General features: G+C 35.4%; 1 protein-coding gene across 1 annotated transcript in view; it reads left to right on the top strand.

Moving 5' to 3' along the window:
- Positions 1-23439, top strand: part of cpne9 (copine family member IX) — a 120568-nt gene that overhangs the window by 26240 nt on the left and 70889 nt on the right. The window contains exons 5-6 of the mRNA XM_069189438.1: positions 5468-5507; positions 10197-10273. Coding sequence (XP_069045539.1) covers positions 5468-5507; positions 10197-10273 — 117 coding nt within the window. The remainder of the gene's footprint in view (positions 1-5467; positions 5508-10196; positions 10274-23439) is intronic.

Consider the following 23439-nt stretch of genomic DNA (forward strand, 5'->3'; position numbering starts at 1 on the left):
CAAATGTCCACTAAGTCTGTTGTGAACTTCACACCCATACCAACATTTGACGTCCTGAACAAAGGAAAGAAAGTACCAGCAAGCTCTGGCTGTTGGAAAGCTTGCTGATTTGAATGCTTTTACCGTGGTGAATGTGAAATGGTTTCACAGCAACTATGGTGATACCTCACTGAAAGCAACATAAAACGATTTAGTAATAATCACAAATGTGATGGCTAGAAATTATTTTTTTCTAAAGAGATCAATATGTATTTTGTTTTTAATATGAAATTGAATGAGACCATTGTAAAAACCCAAGTATAGCAAAATAAATCAAAGATCTGCAATCCATTTTATTTGCCCTGTGAATTTTGTTGGGAACAAGTTTACAAACAATAAAATTAAGAGACAAAAACAGTGTCCCTTCTACAGTATGTATATGCAGTTATTATTCTAACATTTGGTTTTAATCTGGGGTTGCATTTATGTACGGAAATTGCCATGTTTTATTAGTGTTTTCATGCATAACCAGGTTTCATGCAAGACTGTGATTTTTATCTCTAGACAAATGGTGTCAGATTTTTCATTATTTGTATTATTCTACTTGTAAATGTTGTTAGACACGTTTTCTATAGTAGTGCAGCCAGCATCAGGCAATAGGAAAATGTCCTCAGAATTATGAATAGGATTTTGAACCTAATTTAATCTGAGTTTTCAAAACAGACATTGTAATGAGCCCTCTGAGACGGTGAACATCTGAAAGTGAAAAGTGGGAAGGTGTTCTGACGGAATTAAAAACCAGTCAGCCCTCCTCTGTAGAGAGCAATCGGCACTACAGGATGTCTACAGCAAAGTGCAATGTAGTGGCACTAAAATAGGTACCGAGTTTTATTTCACAGATTGATTTGTCCCTTTCACTGCTTACTAAAGGTATGAAACCTTTCACCATCAAGGAGCTGAATGCCAGTTATTGATAAAATAACACTTTGATCTTATTTAAAAAATGTTTAGATTTCTCTTCTATGCTCTTTACTTAGAATTCACTGTATGCTTCCATTTCCAACAAGAGTCCCAAGGGTTTTATCTTTCATTCATATAAGTGTCAGATCAATGGTTCATAAGTGAAATAGTATTCTGTGCTTATAAGGTTCTTGAAGTTATGGTCAAAATCCTTTTATTTGTGCAGAAGTTAGAAATGGCATTAATGTATGAGGAATTATTGTGAATCCTGTTATTGATTTTTATTGTGTGTGAAAACCATTGGGTAAAAAGTAATATTTGCAAAAGTTAAGACTTTGTAAAAAGGTTGCAATGAGCACTTTATATAACATTTATTATATAAATAAAGTGAATTGACTGGGAATCAGGAAAAGAGAGAGTCCAAAAAGCTGTTCTGTTTGCTGATGGAAAACATGAGTTTTATTTTTGTGTGTATAGATGCTGTGGAGAGCACTACTGCTTTCTAAAAAATGGAAAGATTGTATAATTCACACAGCATAATTTCTATAATAAATTCAGCATAATCCCAATAGAGAAGAAACTAGTATATGATGGTGAACTAGAACTATACAGATGAAGTCACCTCTATGAGCATACAGTATGCACTCTGGCCAAAAAATTTGAAACCTCTCACCAAATAACATGCTAAACTCTTCAAGCAGCAAGGGCATCCTGAACATGAAATGGTATTTATTCCTCAAATTGGGAAGTAGGATTCCCATTCAGATTAGGCCAGTGGCATGCAAAATTAATATTCACATTTTAATTTAATTAGGAATCTGTTAATTCCTACTAGTTAATATACTGTATGTGGATTGTTCTGGGTTGTGAAAGCTATAGACCTTGGTCTCATTCTCGAGTAAATGATGCATTACCCGCCTCTAAGGGTCAATTCATTGGGCTGGAGGGGTCTTCATATTTTGGATGGTGTGAGTTGATTCACAATGAGTCATAAGAATGAGGGATGTAACAAGAGTAAAAATGGGGTATGTTTTGTTCTGGGTACTTGTGACAGATGCCAACCTAAGTAAGGTGGCTCAACCAGTCTGAGTAAATTTAAAAACTCATAAAACCTTCAAAAGCACAGGGATGGAGTCTTTATTATAGGAATGTATTGAATGTTAATTATTAAGAATGGAGAATTTTACAATCACCACCCAGTGAGCCTATTTACAGAGGCCCTTTAGACCCTGCCCTTTAGCGACCTCAAGTGGCAGGTTGGCTGTAATTTGTGGTCCAGCCTGTCATGGTACGACAAGAATATTAGAATCACAAAAAACTTATCTAATTCATTTTGTTGAATGTAATCCATTAGGCCATTATAAAATGGAAACCACTGTGACCTTCTTAAAGCACTTAAGACTATTTCAGTCTGTGTATTTTATTTCATTTTACGGTGTTATTCTCCTTGTTTCATCAACGAGCTTGACTCATATTAATTATAAGCCCCATTAGGCTAGCAAATGCATTGCAATTAGTTGTATAGAGGTTCATTCTTATTCATAATCGAGAAGGAGACTTTTTGCTTTGCATTCCCCATTAACTTTCTCAGGATTGTCCATCTAAGAAGAGGTGGCTAAATTGCTCATTAAATGGAGAAAATCACCACTGTGGAATAAAAACAGCCCGGGGTTTAGTACTAACCAAGTTCTTGTCTTGTGGTTTTTTTTATCACCTGCCTTTTAAAGTTTCCACATCTGCTGCATGCTGTGTCTGATGTGTTCTGTATGATGCCATTGGGTTTTTTTTCCTGCCTAGATTTTCTTTCTTGACAAAGAATCAAAAGAAAAAAAAAACTTTTGAAAAGATCTCCATAAACATGGAGATCCCATCCCATTCTCGGTGGGAGAATTTAAAACTCAATGCCTTTTATTATTGGTTCTCATTTGAGCTGAAGACCAATGTTTTTTGCAATTCTAGGACAATTGGTCTAAATTACACTTACAGTACATAATATGTATCTCCTGAGGTGTACAGTATTTTTCTACATTTTAAGAGGACGCTTATCAGTTCAGGAATGCCATAGTGTTTTTGGAATTAGAAGTACAAGCAGTAGGCTTCTACTAGTATTCCACTCAATCTTATTACATGGATATTAGGAGTCACACCACCATCTAAAATTGAATATGACTGTATCTTTTATCTGCACTGCTGTGATTGTGATTTCTGAGGTGGAACTTGCTCAGAACTTTTTGAAAGATTCATGAATTTATCTTTTATCAGTTCTTCCCATGTCAGTCACTTTGCCCTCATATCAGCTGGACCATTTCTTAAAATGCTCATTGAATTTCCTGTAAAGGATGGCAGCAAAAGACATGTACACAGTTTGTGAATACAAATAACGTGCATGGACATACTGTACTCTGGCAATACCCAGGGGCAGTGTGCCATAGTAGAAACGTTTTATACAGTATGTGCGTCTCCGGTATATTGCACAGAATAAGGTACAGAGTGTATTGCCTCTTGTGTGAGGAAATTAAAACAGAGCATGGATTAAGATTTGTTTTTCCATCAGATAGGCTGCTTGTTAGGATCACAAAAAAAAATGCTGGAAAAAAAACTTTCAGGACCTCGCGCTATCATGTCCGCTGGTTTGGCAGTAGGCGGGTTGTTTCCCTGCTGTATGTGCTTGCTCTCTTCTTCCTTTGCTGCAGCACATACAGTAACAGAGTCTCGGCTAGCTATGCACATAAGTAAACAGAGGTGGACCTGTAACAAATTGGGGGTTTTGTAGGAGCAGTGAGGCAATTTCTAAAAGTAATAACACACTCCACTGGTCAGGGAATACCAAGTGGGGTCACGTGACTCACTCAGGGGTAAGCAGTAGGCAAAATGACTTTTTTTTGTGTCTTAACAAGCAGCCTAGCAGCCTCATGTTAGAACTTTAGCAATATATACCTCCTTTCCTTTATCCACTTTTGTTGCCCGTTTTCTACTGTTGTATATAATATGTATATGTATATTGGATTATATTGATGCCCATGAAGCTGTATTTGTGATTATGGAACAACAACAAACCTGAATATAAAGTCTACTTGCGTGCCAACGTATTCGTTGTCTGGCTTTAGTATACAACTGGGAATGCTAACCTGATCTGTGCTTTTTGTGTCGCAAACGTTCGTCCTGAGAGAGAGGTATTTGCATATTTATACATCATTTAAATCTGAGCTCAGAATAAGAAGAAATATGAGACTGTCCTTAATGAAATCCAGCTGTTATTAATTTAAAAGAAACAAAAGGCTCTGTAATATTGGAATTTTAAAAAAAATGCTTTAAGGCATTACAAAGTGGTTAAGCATATATTTATTTCTTTGTCATTCTGATTCCAGATTCTAATATGAATTTTTTTGCCACTTTTAAATGTAATAAATGGCCTTCATATTTACATTTTGGTAGTTTATTATACTGCAGTGCTAAATCTCATTTTCATAAAGCTCTTTGGATTTAATACAGGAATAATAATACAGGAATTTCATTTTATTCTATAAGGGGCAGCTCAATATTCCTCTTCTAGAGAGTGAGAGATTTCCTAAAGTATTTTCTTGTAATTCCTGTTATATTGCACCAAATTCAAACTAATCCACTGTACTAATTCTCAAGGTCTGAGATATCAGGGCCATGTCTCTGGGTTTTGCTTCTTTTCTGATGGCTCCCAGTCACCACTGCTGTCCGAGAACAATTCACTGATTGCTGTCTTGACTCTGCTAGGCTTCTTTCAAAGACAATTTTTTTTTTGTCATAAACTCTGTAACATTTAATGCAATGGTAAAATGGAAGAAGCGCGCTGGGGGAGTGAAAAGGTGCATGTGAATTTAAATCTGCTTTGCCCGTTTGCAATCCTTGGTGTATTGTAAAAACGTTTGCCTTGATTGGTATTTGTATTACGTGTTTGAAGCATTGAAAAAGACATCATACATGTAGCTGTAAAGAGTGAAAGACAAGTCATGATTCCATTGCTAACTGTTGGGCCTGTCAGACTGGAGTTTATTAACATTTTATTGGTGTTTTGTTACCAGAAATTGTTTAGTGAAGACCGGGCTGAAAATTATTTTTCAAAAATTGTGCCCACTCAAATCTTACATGTGTGAAAGCATAAGAAGACCATAGACAGTACTTGCTTTTAGTACCAACACATGAAGAGCTTGTGTATGAAAGGGGGAATAAAAATGATAAACAGTCAAGCCTTTGCAAAGCCTTTTAAGTTCTCCACTAAAATGTATATTTGTATACACTGTTAACCTTTTTATTTTTCAATGAGTAACATTTAAGAATTCATAGTAATTGATTTTTTTTCCGTGTCTTAGCAGGGAAGAGTATGGGTTCATTACGAATTATTTATTAATTTTGTTTTCTGGCAAATTTTCATCAAAACTGTATATTTCATGAGGCTTAGCATGTTTAGTTTCACATTTGGATAAAGCAGTAATCAATATAAAAGACTTACAGTCTTTTCATAGTGAATTCACAGTGAATGCCCTTTTTCTTGCAGATATAATGTTGACTCCAGAAGTTCCAACATTTCAAAGCATGTAAGTCCTATTATATTTTGATGTAAAAGATAAAAGTTATATCTTTTTCTGAGGTACCAGCTAAACCCTAAAATGTCTCCTTGTATGCCTCATTCTAGACACAAACCATTTATACTTTTACTGAAGTCGAAATGGCTGAAAGATTAAACAGCTTGGACAAGTCAGAGGGCAGAATTCATGGTTAGCAGTGCTTACAATTTCATACAGCCTCCCAATGGTTTCTAAGATTTTGGGGATCTTGCTTGCTGCACTAGTTTTCAAATCCTTGCTAAAAGTTTCCAAGTTGCTAATTGCTTAGAAATCTTATTTCTCCAAGTATCACTTCAGCAAACCGTTTTTCTTGTTTAAAAAATCATACTGAAACTCAAAGCCAGCACAGTTAATGCCAATATGAGGCAGCTATGACATGCCATCAGACTCCTCTACAGTGTGGAGAAATGAGGAATTAGTTCACCAGTTAATTAAAGGGTAAATATAGGGAGTGAGTGCAGTAAACTAGGACACGTGTTAAACCTCCTTTGCCGATTGTGAAATTACTTCAATACTGAGAATTTTTGTATATACCCAAGATTAAAACAGTCACCAGTAAAATTAAGGTTAAATCTAGTTTAATATTAAGTTAATTATTGTCTACTGTGTGTATTGTTCTGGTTCAGGATCTTTAAATCAGGAGAAGATGTTGGACACCTGGTTGGTTGCTTTAATGTACAGTATGTTGGTCTGCTGGTGAGCTGAAAAACAAGCGAATGTTTCCTCAACAGGAGAATGTTGACTAATTAAAAACAAAATAGTAAGTTTATTTTACTTGGGGGGGAAGAAAGCAGTCTTAGTCTCTTGTTGACTTAGTGGTTTCCGTAACAATGTCGTACCCTGTGCAGAAATGCATTCTGCATGTACATAAACCCCTGTTTTTTATGCCTAGTGTATCAGGAAGCATGACATTAACTGCACTGTCTTATCAAGCTAGTAGCCAGGAATTATTAGTCACACCTTCAGCCACAAGAACAAATAAACGAAATCACATTTTTTTAGTTCACGTTAAAAAATTGTAAAGAATTGTAAAATTTGTGAGTTGTGAGTGAGTTTTTTCACATTATTACAATGTCATGGTTCCTCTTAAGCGTTCTAACATCCTGTTATTGGGCAGTTGACCTTGTTGAATTTGTTTGAAAAATAACTTTGAGGACAAGCTATTTATTGCATTTTTTACAGTAAACTATCATTTCATTTAAATTATCAAGGCTTTTTTACATAACTTTACATAACTTTACCAATATGGAATATGTGAAAGAACATGATACAAATTCTTTACAACTTTCAATTTCACTTTTTTCTTTTCAAGTGGCTAAGGCTTTTCAGGATTCAGCTTTCTATGATTATGTACGTCTCTATGAAGTACACTACATTCTAATGCTTGAGGAATGCATTTGTTCTCATGTTCTCACAGTGGGAGTGTACTGTAGATGTATACATTTTCAGCTTCGAAGATTACCCTCCTTGACTGCAGGTGGAGTCTGAGCATTTTTTCTTTTCTTTTCAGACATTCAGCTAACAGCACTTTTTTGTTTCTTTCCTGCTAATTCAATATGGATGAGTAGAAGGTAAGTATGTTTTGGATTGCCACTCATAAAATCTGATTTTTGGCTGTCAGTTTAAAGCTCATTAAAATGCTTAACATTTGTCCCACAGTGTTCGAAGGTGATATTGGTTTTCCATGTGGTGTTGAATGGGGAAAAAATATTCAGGTGCATTCTTGTCATCTTTTAGTTTGTAATGCCTAAATCCATGAATACAATATGTTTTGTGAATAACTTTTCTGAACTGTATTGCCCAAAAGGTAGAATCCTCCACTCATATGGTAGGTTGGTTTGGAGAGCCCCAGAGATCAACGCTTCATTGCTGGGATATGTCAGTTTTACAAGATGACAAAATGAGTTCTAGGGGTGGTTACATGACTTACATGTAAAACGTTTTGAAGTTTTTTGTCAGGGGTTAGAGTCATTGAAATTTGGGATTTAGTTGTTCTTTAAAAGCAAGCCGTTTCAAAGGAAGGAGGACAACCCCCCTCTGAATAAAAGGTGAAAAACTCACAGGCATTAGGACTGACTTAGGCAAATCCCAGATAATTTGGGCTCATTTTGCTTGTTTTGAAACGGTCTGTTTATCATAAAAGCCGTCAAGGATTTTGGAGGATATTTCCGTGGTCAAGCAAAAATTCCAGACTCAGTTTTTACCTGTACCCATATCTCCACATTTTTCCTTCTTTTTTGTACAACAGAGCTGTTGCATGCAACATCATTGTAAGTGAAGAAAAAAACCCTACTAGTGAAGAAGAAACCATTACCATTGAAGTGTATTAACAGGACTTTAATACAACCAGAAGCATTTTTATGTAGCCTTTTAGCGGCACTTGTATTGGTAACCTGTTGAGACATTTAAAGCAAATATGCCACAAAGATGAAAATGCTAATAGCCTCTTGCGCAAAACCATTTCAAACTGTGAAAGATTACCTTTTTCCTAAAAAAACAACCACAACTGCAGAAATAGGATGTGTTCTTTTGGTACTAGAGCTCAGAGGAGAATTACAGTATATGCTGTAGAAAGACTGAGAGTGTTTGAAAAGCACTAGCATAGTCATTGTAAGAGAGACCTTACATGGTCAAGTGAGAGGTGCAATACAAAACCAACCACAGTCCTGTATCTCAAAGATGTCTGCATCAAGACATGGACACCTGTGGCATTTTTAAATTACTGAGTTTCTCAGAAGTTTGAGGGGGATAACATTGAGTCTGTACCAACACACATCAGTCCTGTCAAGCCACTGTTGATCCAGTACATTCTCCACCGTACCTGCTGCCTGAAATTGGCAGTGGTTTGGTGTTAGTGACACAAGCAGGAATCCCTGGAGGATAAATCTGGAGGGTAAAAGTGGAAGCAGTATGGATTTGTGTGCAACAACATTCCAGTGTAACAGTGCCTCCATTCATCATATTGTTTTCAAGTAGTACACTCTGGTTGTTTCTGGGTGTTTCATAAGTTTTATCTGACTATTATGTTTGCCTATGATGGGAATCCTGCTGTGTTGATGAAAGCTAGCAATAATTAAGATTGCATGATACGGATACCTTACACATGCTAAGCAAATGCTGAGAACTATGTTTTTTTAAAAAATAAAAGCAGCCAAACCTGCAAAACCAGTTCAGCTAATTATTTTAAAGTTACAACTCAAAACGAAATGGTTAAATCTGCTTGAATTCCTCCGCATAATGCCTTTGTTCTTCTCTGTGTTTGGATCCTTAAGTGGGTTCTGCTTCATTTCAAAGAACCCATCTGCTGTGCTTTGTTCTTCCAGCAAAGTCAGTCAGGGCCGTTTTGCTCATGTGTTTGAAATCAAGCTCTTATAAAAGATGCACCAGAACTCATGGTCTATTTGGAAGCCTTTCATGGTGATGTCCTTTATCAAAAGCAATTAGTCATATTTTTGGAATAGCATACGGTGTGCCTGTTCATGCCCATGGTCTTCAAAGAGAAATATTCACCAAAGGGGAATTTTCACAGATGCTATTTACCAACAGAACTGAAATTATTTTAAGAGTTTGAAATGGTTTTAAGGAATGATTCTTTCTCATACTGTAGGTACTTTCTTGTGCTGAAATGTAATTAGCATTGTCTAATACCACCAGGCACTAATTAGCATCACTTTTAACAGCACATTTAATGCACAAATAGGCCCTTTCATAGATTTGAAATGGAGTTTAAACATTTCATCAGCAGTAATTTACTTTCCCGAAACTTGTTTTCAAAACAAAAACTTATTAGGAAAACAATATGTGGAATTTATCAAACAATTATAAGTATCATCACCCGAGATGCAAATCAATTATGACAATATTATGTACTGTATGGTCTTTCCCAAATACTCTAATATGGGCTTACTCATAATTGAATAATATCCAAACTTTTCTAGTGTCGGACTGATGGCTGCAAATATACAGTTTTCCTTATCTGAGAATACTTCTGTCTGTAGCAAATAAAATGCATTATCTTCAGTCAGTGGCCTAGGGTAAGGCAGGGGATATGTTCCTACTGTATTGAAATAATTATTATTTCAAAGTAATGTTTTTAGAATTTTGCAAAAATCAAATTTACAAATGAGCTTAAAATATCAATGAAAACAACAGTAAAAGGCAAGATATCAAACATTTACCGCAATATACAGTACTATAATGTTTAACATAAATGTGTAAAAGCATTGACCTGCAATAATATCCAAAACTAACAATTGATAGAAAATAATCCTCGGAGTATGAAATTACATAACACAAGCTTCCTGCAATAATAAAATATTCCACGAAAAACGTTTAATGCATTTTAAATGTTACACAGTTGAAGGTTTTAGACCATTTTAAGGAATCCTTCTAACGCTGAGAGCACAGAGAAATATTGTTCTATCCTTCTTTAATGTTATACAGTATGTATCCTCAGGGATTATTTATGAATGGCTGTTAAAAACAGGAGATGAACAGTGAAATTTCCGCTTTCATTCCAAACCTGGGTTGGAGTGATCAATGACTTCTTCACTCTGAGAACTGGCAAGAGTCCTTAAAGTCACAGTGTATTATTCATGCACAAGCAGAAACAGTCACTGATGCTGCAATTCATTAATGTGTTTTAATACGTCTCTTCAGGATTTTCTTGGCCAGACGTTTTGCACTCTTGGGGAGATTATTGGATCCACTGGCAGTCGACTGGAGAAGACCCTCTCGTATGTCATTAATTTTACTTGAATTAATTAAAGATTTGAATAATGTTAAAACTTCCCAGGAGGTGAGATCTGTTGTGAATTTCTTGACAGTAGCAATTGATTTTTCCTTTTATTACCAAAATAGCAAATACTAATTGTATTGATGCAACCTTTTCTTAACGTGTGGCTTAATTAGTTGTTTTCTGTTTTTTAATACTGCTTGATAGGCAATATCAATAAAGTAATGACATTCACAAGGCTTTTAACACACCATTATAATATCTGCATTCATTTGTAGCAAATTAAAGACAGTTTAGGCTATTAATGAAATGGGTCATTTCTAAGACATCTTGAAACATGAAGTAGAAACACGGGGGAACAAGAAATATTGAACTGTTTGGATCTGGCATTTGGTTATGAATTTTAACCTCTCATAGCTTAAGGCCTTTTTTTTATTAAGTACTAAATTTGCTTTTAATATGTTCTGCTTTAGGTCCCTGTGTTTTTCTGGATAAATAGATCCTGAAAGTAAATGTGGGAATAAACCGTATTTATTTCTTTTGCGGTTCTTACCACCACAGTAAAATCATTCTTCAGGTGACGTCTACAATTCCACATACTGTACAGTAGCTGTGGTATCTAAATATTTCATGGTTACTGTATGTCAAGCTTTTGAGCAAGGGAATAACTGAAGTTTGGCTTTCAACATTCTGTTACACCTCAAAATACTTTTAATGATGCGATACCTAGAAATGAAGACAAGATTCTAGATAGCCTAACCTCTTTGCATTTTTCAATTCTATTTTTACAACTCTTGACTTTAATGATCCTGCCATAGAACTTACAGTAAATCTTTCCCCAGTAGGCTACTGTCCTATACAGCCTCAAGCTACATATTCTATTCTTATAAAGAATATTCTTATTCTCATCTTAAGATGAAACACTTTGCATGTCTTGTATGGTGTCCTGCTAGGTTGTATCCACTCCTTACCTGTATCCAATTGTCTGTGACTGTTCTGGGTTTTTATTGCATACTCAGATGTGAAAATGGTTTAATGTAAGTCCTGTTAATGAAATTCACTAGGATGTTTGTTGTTCTTGTCACCCCTTAACTAATCAGGCTGTTAGTTTTTGTTTTGTCAAGGGAAGCCCCATGATTACTGTCTTTGATGTGCTGTCATTTCTAATGTCATAATAAACTTCATTACACTGAGTGAACACAATGGCACTCAGTATAGCATTCCCACACCTATATGAACTTGTATTTTGTTTGTTACATTCCTCTAATTACTAATTCATTAATTTTCTTATAAGAAGTGGAATTGTTTTCTTTATTCCAGTGCAGTGCACATCACGTATATACTTTATTTAGGAATGTACATTATTCTACAATTTATCTAATGACCACTATTGCCTGTTATTAATTTACCCAGTAAAATCTTACTTTTATCTTGGGACTATAGGTATATTAAGTTCTGAACTAATAATTAGTGTCTCTCTCTTCACTTATTTATTCAACTGGCTATAGTCAATAGCTTCATGTTTTTCTAATTGCAATCTCCTGCATTTAGATGTGCAATACAAAGGCATTTTCATCATCCGCACATGTTATATTCTTACTCTAACAATTGTGCTGCTCAGAGCATAAAAAAGTGACTTCAGGGTTGTTTCTGCCTCTGTCAGTTTTGTTCCATTTTTGGTAGATAGCTTGTTGCATTGTTGTATGCTAAGATTAAAATCTTACTTTGATTGGATTTGTCCTTGAATTAACCTCTCCAGTCATTCGTCTTAAGTAAGATAGAACATCTTACTTTACAGATGTGGTTTTGCTTCAGTTCAGATGTAGGGTGCAGGCTTCTTAAGGTCCCATGTGTCCCTGAAGGTAATGCTGTTCAAATTTGTATTGAGAGCTGTAAATAGCTATGTATTTGATCACAACATGAACCATGCAAAATGGAGCCTCGTTGGTTTTAGGCAGTACTATTCGCTGGACTTGAACAGTTTCCAATGTTCCAATTGTAAAATTCCAATGTAACTGTTAGGCAACAGATATACAGATGAGAGACCTACAGCATCCTATCTGATCAATACATATTCAGTTCAATATAAAGAAATACTGAAAAGCTGTGGAATGATTCAAGTTTAGGTTTAATCCTTACCTGCTGAGGACACTTTCCAATGATGAACCCCACAAATAGCATTGTCTTTCTGGCTGGTTTAAAGTCCCCTCCTAGTCTTCTTTTGGTCTGAACACCCCTCTAATTGTGCCATTAACCAGGTCTTCTCATTTTCCTGAAGCACTGTAGCAGCAGGATCCATTAGGATCTTCCTCACAAGCAAGGATCTCACCACCTCAAGATTGTTAACCAGCACAAGATAAAGACAAATCACATGGATAAGCAGAGCTGCTTTTGAAACGGAGATCAACTTTCAAACTTGTCCTTATATCCTTGTACAATAAGCTATTTCTACTTAGTATACTTGTTTGAACAAGTTACAATAAATTCTTAATGAGGCGAAATAAACAAATTGAAGTTTGAAGAATGTGGTTGATTACCATCCTGAGAGGTTTGTGTCACAACTTCATTGTATTTTCGAATTAGGACAAAACAGAAACAGTGTGATAGTAAATGTTTTATGAATGTGTCACCTTAATAATGCCTTTCAAAGTTCTTCCACATGATATACGCCTTATTATGACATGATTAGTACCTTCCCAGAATAGAAGCAAATAGAATATGCAGGGTCGTCTGCCAGCTACTGATAAGAAGGTATCACCATTGTCTGGACATTGCATAATCTTTTTTTTAAAAGTCATGAATGACCATTGAACTAGGAAGTGCTTTAAACAAATAAAAAAAATGATCGGTAGTAAACCTATTATTATGACTGTATCATTGCTAAGAGCATAGCATTAGCTAGTCTGAAGTACTGTTGTAGGGAGATGATTTTGAATGCATTGTTAATGGAAATTCTCTTTTTCACTGTTGTTGAAGAATGTACTTCATGGTTTTGGCTGCAGGTCTTTGAAGGCAAAAGCCTGAAAGAGCAAGTTATTTCCCTAGTGATAAGTGATGGATGAAGGGGGGAAATGTTTGTGATACTAAATGGTCAACTCAAGACCACCACTCATCCATCTTACTCACATGCTGTGATTGATCACAGAGGTGTCAGTACCTCTGGTCAGTACCAGTCTGTCATACATTTCTGAGAATTTTCCAACAGGGGTAAAGGAAAATTCTGTTAAAGAGCCTGTCTCTAATATTTATTTGGGAGGCTTTGTATCTGTGACTGTGGCTTCCCTGATGCCTGCTGTCAATTTGTGAATGGTCTCTTCTCGTTTTGCTTTCAGCCCAAAGTATAATAGCATTTTGGTCTTGATTGCTAAATAGCAATTTAAGAATATAACCAACTTCACCAGCCAGTCTGGTTTGCTTGAAAAGGAATATGATGACCAGCACTATTCATTCGCCACTTAAGTTTTATTTTATTTCCATGTAATTTTCAGATCTTAAATAGGACAGTCTGCCATGTTAAAATGCATTGTCGTTACAGGAATATCCATGTTCAATAAATGTTAAATAAAATGAACATTTTTTGGTGTGTTTGGAAGGTCACAGGATAGCGAGTTTGACTTCAGAGGACATAGAATGAGCTGTAACGCTCAACATGTGAATTTAGAAGAGGATTAATCTTCCATTGCATAGCATTACCACTTGTCAGTACTTATGTTTATTCAAGCTTTCATACTTCTTAACAAGGTCAAATGGTCCCTGTTTACAAAGTAACCAAATGCTGTTTGCTGTTGTACTGAGGTTTTGGGGTTGGACTCTTTCCATGTGTAGATTGGCACACACTGCCTCTGATCCTTGTAAGCCTAAGTATATTGCTTTTCATTCCTGCATAGTTCTTTGACTTAATTCAACGGATAATATGACGAGTTTTCTTTCCTGATCCTAACAAAGTTGCCTTTCAAAATGACAAAGTCTCATATTGAAATGTCATGAATTAGGATTTAGTATAAGTTGAAGGTTTTCACAAAGGCCTAGTTAACAAATTATTAAACTTGAGGTTCCATTTAAATAAGAGCTTTGTAGGAACAATATGCTTTTCTGGAGATATTAAAATAGAACAAAATTCCACTGAAATGTCATACTTAATGACTTTGTATACTTCATCTACTCGTTGTGCAACATCTGTTTTGGTAGTTTGAACTCTGTCTGATTGCTTTCAGGATTCTTATGTCTGATTCTATTGTGTTCTTGTATATGATGTTACAAGGGCAACCATTTTATAGTGGTTTACAAGATATTAATTGTTATTAATGCTCTCTATCAGTTTTAATTATTATAGCAATGAAAACGAGTAGTATTGTGATGCTGAATTCAAGCTTACCACAGTATTTTCTGATGTTAAAATAATTGTTTAACAAATAGTAGTAGACCTTGAAAAGCTTGAAATATGATCCCTTTGAAAAACCTAGGTAAATTCTGCTCTCACATTTAAATACTGATAAACATTCACCCAATCCCATTTTTTTCTAATTGGAGACTGATACTTTTCCTCAGTTACCATAGAAACACCATTGTGAGTTGAGAGAAATATTCTGTTTCTGTTCTGATTGTTAAAGCACCTCATAGAAATGTCAAGAAAAAGCATAATGACAAAAAAGATCTTTGGTTTTCTACCTTCAGTTTTATCAGATGCATGTTAGAATGGTGATGCAGTAGCTACTGGATTGTGGGGTGAATTTGAAAGGCTCCTGGTGTGTCTAAATAATCTAGTACTGTAGCTAAGTTTAGGGACATAACTATTTTTTAATATCTATATACATTTTGGGGTCTAGTTTAATCTTATTTCTTTTTTCTAGTGCTTAAATACTTTCTACGGGAGTGCCAGAAAAACATATTGTAATAAAAGTATCAATTCCACATAGAAATTGAACAGGTTGTTACAGAGTTGAGAGAATGGCTTGTGTCATGTGACCTTGATAGGTAGGGACCCAAAGAAACCTTCTTTATCAGGTCACAAAGTATATCTGTGAATTTATTTTACTTTTCATTCAGTGCTTCCTTGTGTAGGATACAAATCTTCAATTAAACTAAGCAGTACAATTCACACTTCATTCTCCAGTCCTTGACTCACTGTTTCCAGCAGGTCTCAGTTTTTCCTTCTGGATCTCATAGCTCTCTTTACTTTTCAGGCCATCTCTCTCTCATCATTCCTCTTCCTCATGATCGTGGTGATCTTCTCCATACAGCTGCATTACGTACAGTAGTAGATCAGATGGAGAAATTGATGGTTGAGTCCAGGTTGAGTACTACTGATGTTTAATCCAGACGTTGGAGTTAAAAACTCCTCCTCATTTGAAATGTGCCACTGGATCCTAAGGATCACAAGTAGTCAGGATCTCACTTGAACATCTCTCAAACCACTCTTTCAAGGTCTTTCAAGGTTTCAAGGATCAGTGAGATTCTACCTAACAAGAAAGTGATATTCTACAGCCACTAGCTCCAGCACAGCACTTCATTCTTGAAGCATTGATTTCTATGATAGCAGCTGACATTTATTGGAAGATTTACAGATTGCTGCTTGCTAGTGTTGGGGTCTTTACAGCTTGGTGTGCATGATATTCTGGTGAACATACTGGTATGTGCTGTTCAGCTGTGCATTTCAAGAAGTAACAGAGGAGTTAATGTGACCTGTAGGGTTGGAGGGAAAAACGTAAAAAAATTGTAAAATGATTGATTTTACATGTGGAACCTCAGTCTTTTTACAGTCACTGTGAAATTCAGTGCAAAATGATTGCAATATACAATTAATAAAATAAGCACATTATTCAGAACTGGCATTGTGTCTATACAGTATATATTTAACTCAATTTAAAGTACATTTCTAGCATTTACACAAAGTTTGTGTAAATGCTGTGTATGAAATGCTTTGTATTTGTGTGCAGTTTTTCTCCAGTCTTTTGAGTAGAATGCATCTTTTTAAAATAAAATGTAATTCTTTCACCAAGGGGTTCTGTTGGGTGGAAACAAGTACTAGGTGTGACACTAATGATCTGTGTGATTAATGTTTCTACTCAGAAAGTTACACTGCACACTCGCTTGACTCCCTGATAGCACAGTAGGGTTTTCATTATTTAACAGGTAGTCTGACCTACATAAAATTAGTGCAATCATTTTTTTTTCCTTTTAAAATTAAGATATTGTTTTCAACAGGAGAGACTGCTGCCAGTGTTCAAACAATTTTGCATGGAGAAGTTGTAACTCTGTTTTAGAACCTATAAATAGGTTCAGTTGGCAGAAGAAGACAATTGTGTTTTATAGAAACCCAGTTTGGTAATGTAATTTGTTTCTTAGCTCTCAATGCAATACCAAGTGACCTTCAATAACCAGTGCATTTTCTGCTGTTTATATCTGTCTGCTTCTGTATATTCTTACAGTGCAGTAGGCATAGAGTTCCTTCCTCTTGTTTTTTTTTTCTTTATAAGTGATTTCAAAACATTTCCACTTAGTTTTCTTTAAAATTAGTATGTATTTGGTTGTTAAAGACATAAAAATGGTTTCAAATAACAAAAGGCCTTTTTGCTCATCTAGTCAGTTCAGTAGTTAGTAGCTAATTGATCCAAGTATTTCATCCAGCCATTTCCTGATGTCTTGGAGGATTTTGAATTCTTGTATCATCTCCCCTTGTCTTCTTTGTTTAGGACTAAAAAGGTTCAGTTCCTTCTGCCCATCAGTGCCAGACATTCCCTTAAGTTTTCCTGTTGTTTATTCACTTTTTCAACATGAAAGTGCTTAGTGACTATCCATTTTACTGTGTACTCAAAATGACAACACTCAGAAAAATTGGAAAGCATATGGACAGCATGTGGTTAGTATGCTAGGTGCCCAGGGGTACATTGGTTACCGGCTGCAGAGCATGCTGCAATATATATTAACGAATTTGAAGCAAACCTTTAATGAATGGCCTAATTACTACATGCAAATGGTGCAGTTGTGGTGCCAGTGTTTTATATGCATCTTGATGTGATTCTGATTTGTGATGTTGCAGTGTGCCAGCACTGTCTCTTCTTTGGCTGCTTTGTGCAAGATTGCCATTTAGATCTATGCAGATTAAACAGGTCAAATATATTTGTGTGTGTAAGTCATTGCACCAAAGAGTACTTACGTATGGCATTTTGACCACTATACTGGTGGACCATGGTTTTGTGCTTTACAAAGTAACATGTTGACTACATGAAAGTTACAAATGGCAAAACCATTCTGAAAACACTGAAATAACTAAGAGTTCTTGCCTAAACTTTGATCAAGATCCAATTCTTGAAAAGAAATAGTGAACAAAGTGCTGATTATCTCTTCAGACAAAAAGCTGTCTTAGAGGCATTATTTGAGTATAACTGTGCAGCATAACTGTGGAAGACAGACGTACATTGATTGAAAAAAAGACGAATTTGCATTAATTAACTGTAACCACGTAATACTGCAAAATACAGTGCAGTGTTTTATGAAAAAGATTGTATACTTGATTCAGTGTTTGTTTTTGCTTTTAGTGGAATAATTCCATTTTATGCTTTATTACATACTGTAGATCTGCCTGTCTTTCATGTACAGTACATTGATAAGTGGTACCCCCTCACAGTTCAGAAGTAATTCATGTAAAGCAGAGATGTTTCTAAGGCCTTCTAGCAGTGAAGCAGTGGACAATCTCACAGAGGTACAAAAACCCAGGGTGGTGCTGGGCCATTTCTGTACCGCAATTTGTTTGAACATCATGAGCTATGAAACCATTGACCCACCTATTTTCTGCTTGTAGGGCATACCGTATGTTTGTTGAGATACTATGTATGGGATGATTCTCTAGCCGTGAGTCAGAATGCTCTCACAGGAGAACAGGATCACTTGTCCCATTTTGGGTAATGGTGTGGTATGATAGAAAAGATTGGCACAGTGCTGGATGTTCCCAATTAAAATTTATGGAAGGCTATGTTTTTAAAATGTCTTACACAAATATAGTTAATGGCGTAATTCAAGGTTGAGATTTAACATGACCAAAGCTTTAGGATGCATTATTTATTGGCTCATATTTTATAACCAATCTTTTGGATAAGTGGTTCAGTGGCTTTGAATATGTTATGAAGTAGGTTTAGGAAAGAGAAGCAAGCTGTTCGGGGAACACTGAAATTAAAATGCAGAAAACTGGAAGAAAAAAATGCTAAATACAAATACTAATGTTACTGCAGCTACTTGTCCTGTTAAGACCAGTAATAAAAACGTTTGTTTAGGACAAAATATTGCAAGTATGTTCCTAGAGTTATCAGAAAGTGGTTTTGGGGGTTACTGTATATTTGGCAGTTGACTATTTTAACTGCCTTATTGCCATGGCAACATAATTTATCTGGTAATTTTGCGATCTACAAATTAAAGTGAAAGGTTTAGTAGGGTTTCATAGCCCTTGACTACTTTTAAAATGGCAATAAAACACAATGCCCTTTACCCAGTTCAGTAATCTTACTACTGTTTCAATCTGACAGGTTGTATGAAGAGGCTTTTCAAAACTGTCAGCTTATGATGTATTTTGAGTATAAAGAAGGTGATTCCTTGCGTATTTCTGTATTCATAATTTATTTTTACAGAGATTCATGAATTTTGAAACATGGAAGCATGGGAATTTTCTATGTTCCTTTTTCTGGCCCAGCACTGAACGTAATTATTGATTTGCATAATTTGCAATTACCCTTTGTGCATGTATCATTCACCTGTAACATCATAAAAATGAATTGACAGCATTTATCTTGTTATATTCTGCAGATTAATTTTGAATGACCAGGCACATCTTAGATGTGACACCAAGGTATTGTGTTTATAAATACATATACATTGCCACTGTATTAAATATGAAAAAATGAAACTTTATCACTTTGGGATAGCAGTGTATCTCAGTTATAATCTGTTGAGCTAAATTGGGGGGAAGCGAAGGAAATGCATAGAACTTGGAATTTTCTAATAATGGGGCAGAATGATTTTTTTCTATTTTCTATTATTCACTTTCATGCAAGTAAAAAAGACTAGTAAAGGTCCTGTATTTTATCAAATCGCTGACCTCATCCCATCTATTTTAAGAAAAAGAAAAATTGTGTATAGATTAGTAGGCTAAAAACCTATCTTAAAGAGCTAGAAATGTGTTTTGTGTAAGGTCTGCATTTTTCTTCTATACCTGTAATTGGAAGTGTTGAATTCTGAGAAGATATGGGTGTGAAGGATTGATGAGAGAAATCTTTTGTTGCACTTTGACAGGAAATTACAAAGCAAAACTATGGTCCTTGCATGTAATTTCATGGTCTTTGCTGCCCAATAATGAACCTGGCTTGGAGTCTAGAATTTGGTCACCAGAATGTGAATGTTTAACAGTCGATCTGCTACTTTTTGTTAATAGGAGCAGTCAACAGTGCAGTGTAGTTGGTGATGTAGTTATTACTTGATATTTCACTTGATTCATTTTGGTTTTAGATTTTTCTAAGCATTCAAAATCCCATATTTCAAAAAACAGTTTAAAACCAAAACATTAAACCTTGAAGCCAATTGGAATTATATAAATGGGAAAAAAATAACAAGTGACAGATTGTTTAAGATGATGAACGTCATCAAAGTACAAAGCTGTTTTCCAGCTTTTTTATTCTACTTTTTAGGATGGTATTTTAATAGCATGTCCTTTTTAGGAGCATATTATTCCTTGCTTGTTCTTTTTGGGTGACATTGATTTGAGGGATAGATTTATGGCAAAAATGTAATGTTTCGGTATTTAATATCATGATCAAGTCCATCACATTGCATGTTTAATGTGTTTTTGCCCTCACTGATGTCAGTAAGGGGAAGGTTTCGATTTTTAAAATAAAAAAAATCATGATTTTAGAAAACGGGAAGGAAACTTGTATGTATTTAAGCTAAACACCTATAGCAGCACTTGGGCAATGCTTGCAGATTCTGGTGCTAGTTCCTTGATTATCGGTCGTATCAGTTGTTATACTGTTGGGATTGGATCAGTTGATTGAGATGGCCAATGTTTTTCCTCTGAAGGAATTACTTTATATTTGCATAATTTAAGTACCATCTACAACTACACAGCTTTTTAACCATAAAGGATAATTTTCTGTTTCCGTAATATCTAATACAAAATCCATCAGTCCAAAATGATGACTAAATTAAGATGATATACAGTGGTATATTACACTTTTAAGGCTACAGTACGATGCTATGAATATGAATATAATTTACCAATCTCCTTCATGATAACAGATTACATTTTTTACAGAAAATTTATGCAGACCGTTTAAATTTTTCTTAACCAATTTTGGCTAATAGAAAAGGGGAGCTTCAGTACAGAGATTTTATTTCAGGTGGTGAAATGATTTCATGGGAGCTGGGGATGGGGTTATTAAAAGGGAGATGAAGATATTTGCAATGCAACATTCAATCTCAGTTGGCATGGTTTTGCATTAGCACTGGATTTATTGTGTGGTAGCACTCTCTACTCCACATGATAGATTTTAAAAATGAAATGAAAATTTTACAGTAAAACAACTCAGCAGCAGACTTACTGTATTACTGTCATTCTGGTTCTAGCTGAAAATTAATTATCTTAGAGAAACATAACACAACATTGTACATCATGTCTTCATGAGAAGACATTGGCCTGCAGTGATCTGTACTTGTGTTCTTCTTGGATAAAGCTTTTATTCGATTGATTTTGAAATTCAGTTTTTATTTTTGTAATCATCTCTTTCAGTGAATAACAATGACCCTTTTCAGTATTATCTACACATATCCCCTCTGAGTGAATAGCGTCACTTTTAAGTTTTTAGACTGAAGCTGAGCCGGATCAGTTTAATTGAACAGAGCAACACAAAAATACATCTCAGCAGCTTTGTTATTGTATTCTAGTCCATGAGTTTAAACAATGTTCATTCCAATATCTATGCATTTGATGTGGTGTTTTTATTTCAAATTAACAATCTATAATATACTTCATTTACAGTGCAGATAAAGTATAGGTCTTAAAGTTGTAAAAAATAATTTTATTTTGTTCGGGTTTGCCTACGTGGGGACTGTTAATAACCTAAGCATGTGACAAACCAGTAGAAACTTAACAGTGATTCAAGTGTAACCACACAAATTAATACAAAATGATGTTCAGTTCAAAACTGACTGAGCTGTGCATTTAAAATCTAGTGAACAGAAAAGAAAAACTGTGACAAGTTACTGTAGATGTAGCAGATTCAAATGTATTCCAGCTTCGACCTTTAACAGTGGAATGCCTGAATAAGGGAAAATGAAGTTCCTAACTACCTCCATTAAATTGCAAATGAAGCCCTTCGTATATGAGAAGCCCATCAAAATGCTAATCAGTAGTCTAATATCCTTCCTGAATGTATGCTGTGTATACTGTATATATATAGCTCATATTCTTTCCTGGTACTCTGTCTTGTCAATCAAGCCACATTTCCGTCTTATCTTTTGTTTCTTTTGTTCATTGTGAGTAGGAAATAAAGCATCAGTATATACAGACCCTTTTCATCAAAACAAATATGCTGCTTTTGGAGTCTCTCTATCCAGAATGTTATTGGTCAACTGACCGTTTACTTGGATAGGTACAGCAGGCTGATGGAACAGTCTCATTGTGTGAATGTAGGTAAATGGTGAGTCATCAATATTAAGGTGAGAAACTAACACTCAGTTCACTCACAAAAGGGGTTCCATGATGTACAATTTCCTATTATTAATGAAGATTCAGTTTTGTTTTGATTTCCTCTTATTTATAATTGGTTTCAGTCTTACTTCATTTACAGCAAATCTACTAGTTTTTATCACTGAAGGGTCCATCTTACTCAAAAGCAGTAAAAATAGTTTGTGGGAAAGATTACTGTGGTTTTGGAAGGCCTGTTGTTCTGCGTGCTAACACAGTGTGTGTTCTGTCATGCTTTGCTCCCAAGAGGTGTTTGCGCTCCACATAGGTTTGTGTGGGAAGCTTGGAAAAGCACTCTGGGGATCCTTTCAGTTTGATGAAAGGTGTCATGGAAATGTTGTGTTTTTTCATTTGAATAAAATACAAGAATGTGCATGCTGTCAGTTTTTAAAAATAATTTAAAAGAACACTATACCCTGGGAGTTGTACTGTGTGGTGAAATTCAGCTGTACTGTACTGGCCTACATCTACAATAGATGTTACGGAAAAATAATCACACCTGACATACCATGGGTCACGTGCACCTTATTGAGACCAATAATAGTTAAAACTTAATTTGGTCAGCAATACAGGTTACCAGAAATCGGAAAGATTGAACAGAGCCTAATAATTGCTAGCTAGACTGTGCGCTACTACATTAAGTTACCAATTGACTATAGAAATTGAAGAGGTGGGAGCACAATGTATGCATTAAACCTTGCACATCTGTCATTACAATGTTACATGAGTATACAGTAGTTCTGTTACCATTAGAAAGATAAAGTATTGGCTTCAACCCCTTGGTTGGCTGACTTCCATAAACCCTGAGTGTGGCATTCCTGAATGCAGGGTTTTTTGAAATGGCGCAGCTAACATAGCTTCTATATACTGTAGATTTCGTACAAATATTTTATTTTTTGAAGAGAACAGCTATTTGACGTGCAGCTTTTTGATTATTCATATTGTATTTACATTTCTTTATACACTGATTTCTCTTTCAGGCAAATCCTGCTTAAATTTACCCATATGAGGAAGGGTTTTAGACAAAGTGCTTTAAAGATCCGGTTCTGCTCATAATATTGATTAAAAGGAACACCAGTGTTCGCTCTCTTGTGTCTCTAAGTTGTGGCGCGAGTATTAGCCAAATTACCTTTATTTCTCACATATCCCATTTACTTAAGATTCTGAACAGATGTTGGCTTAGTAAGATTGGACAAGATGGCTATGCCAGCTGTTAGCTCTGGGAAGGCCCTTCCCATAGATGTGCCTAACAATGAAATGACAGCATAACAAATAATGATTCCACTGTACTGCATTGGCATGCTGGCAGCTGTAGTAAATAATCAGATGATACCAGGCCCTGGAATGCGGACACTCTTTTACACAGTTTAGTGGAAGAATGTCTTCTGTAGTTTTCTTTTTTTTTCAAGTGAAGTTCTCCCAGGTGCACAATCTGTTCC

This window comes from Lepisosteus oculatus, chromosome 4, assembly GCF_040954835.1.
Source record: "Lepisosteus oculatus isolate fLepOcu1 chromosome 4, fLepOcu1.hap2, whole genome shotgun sequence".
In the NCBI taxonomy this organism is placed as follows: Eukaryota; Metazoa; Chordata; class Actinopteri; order Semionotiformes; family Lepisosteidae; genus Lepisosteus; species Lepisosteus oculatus.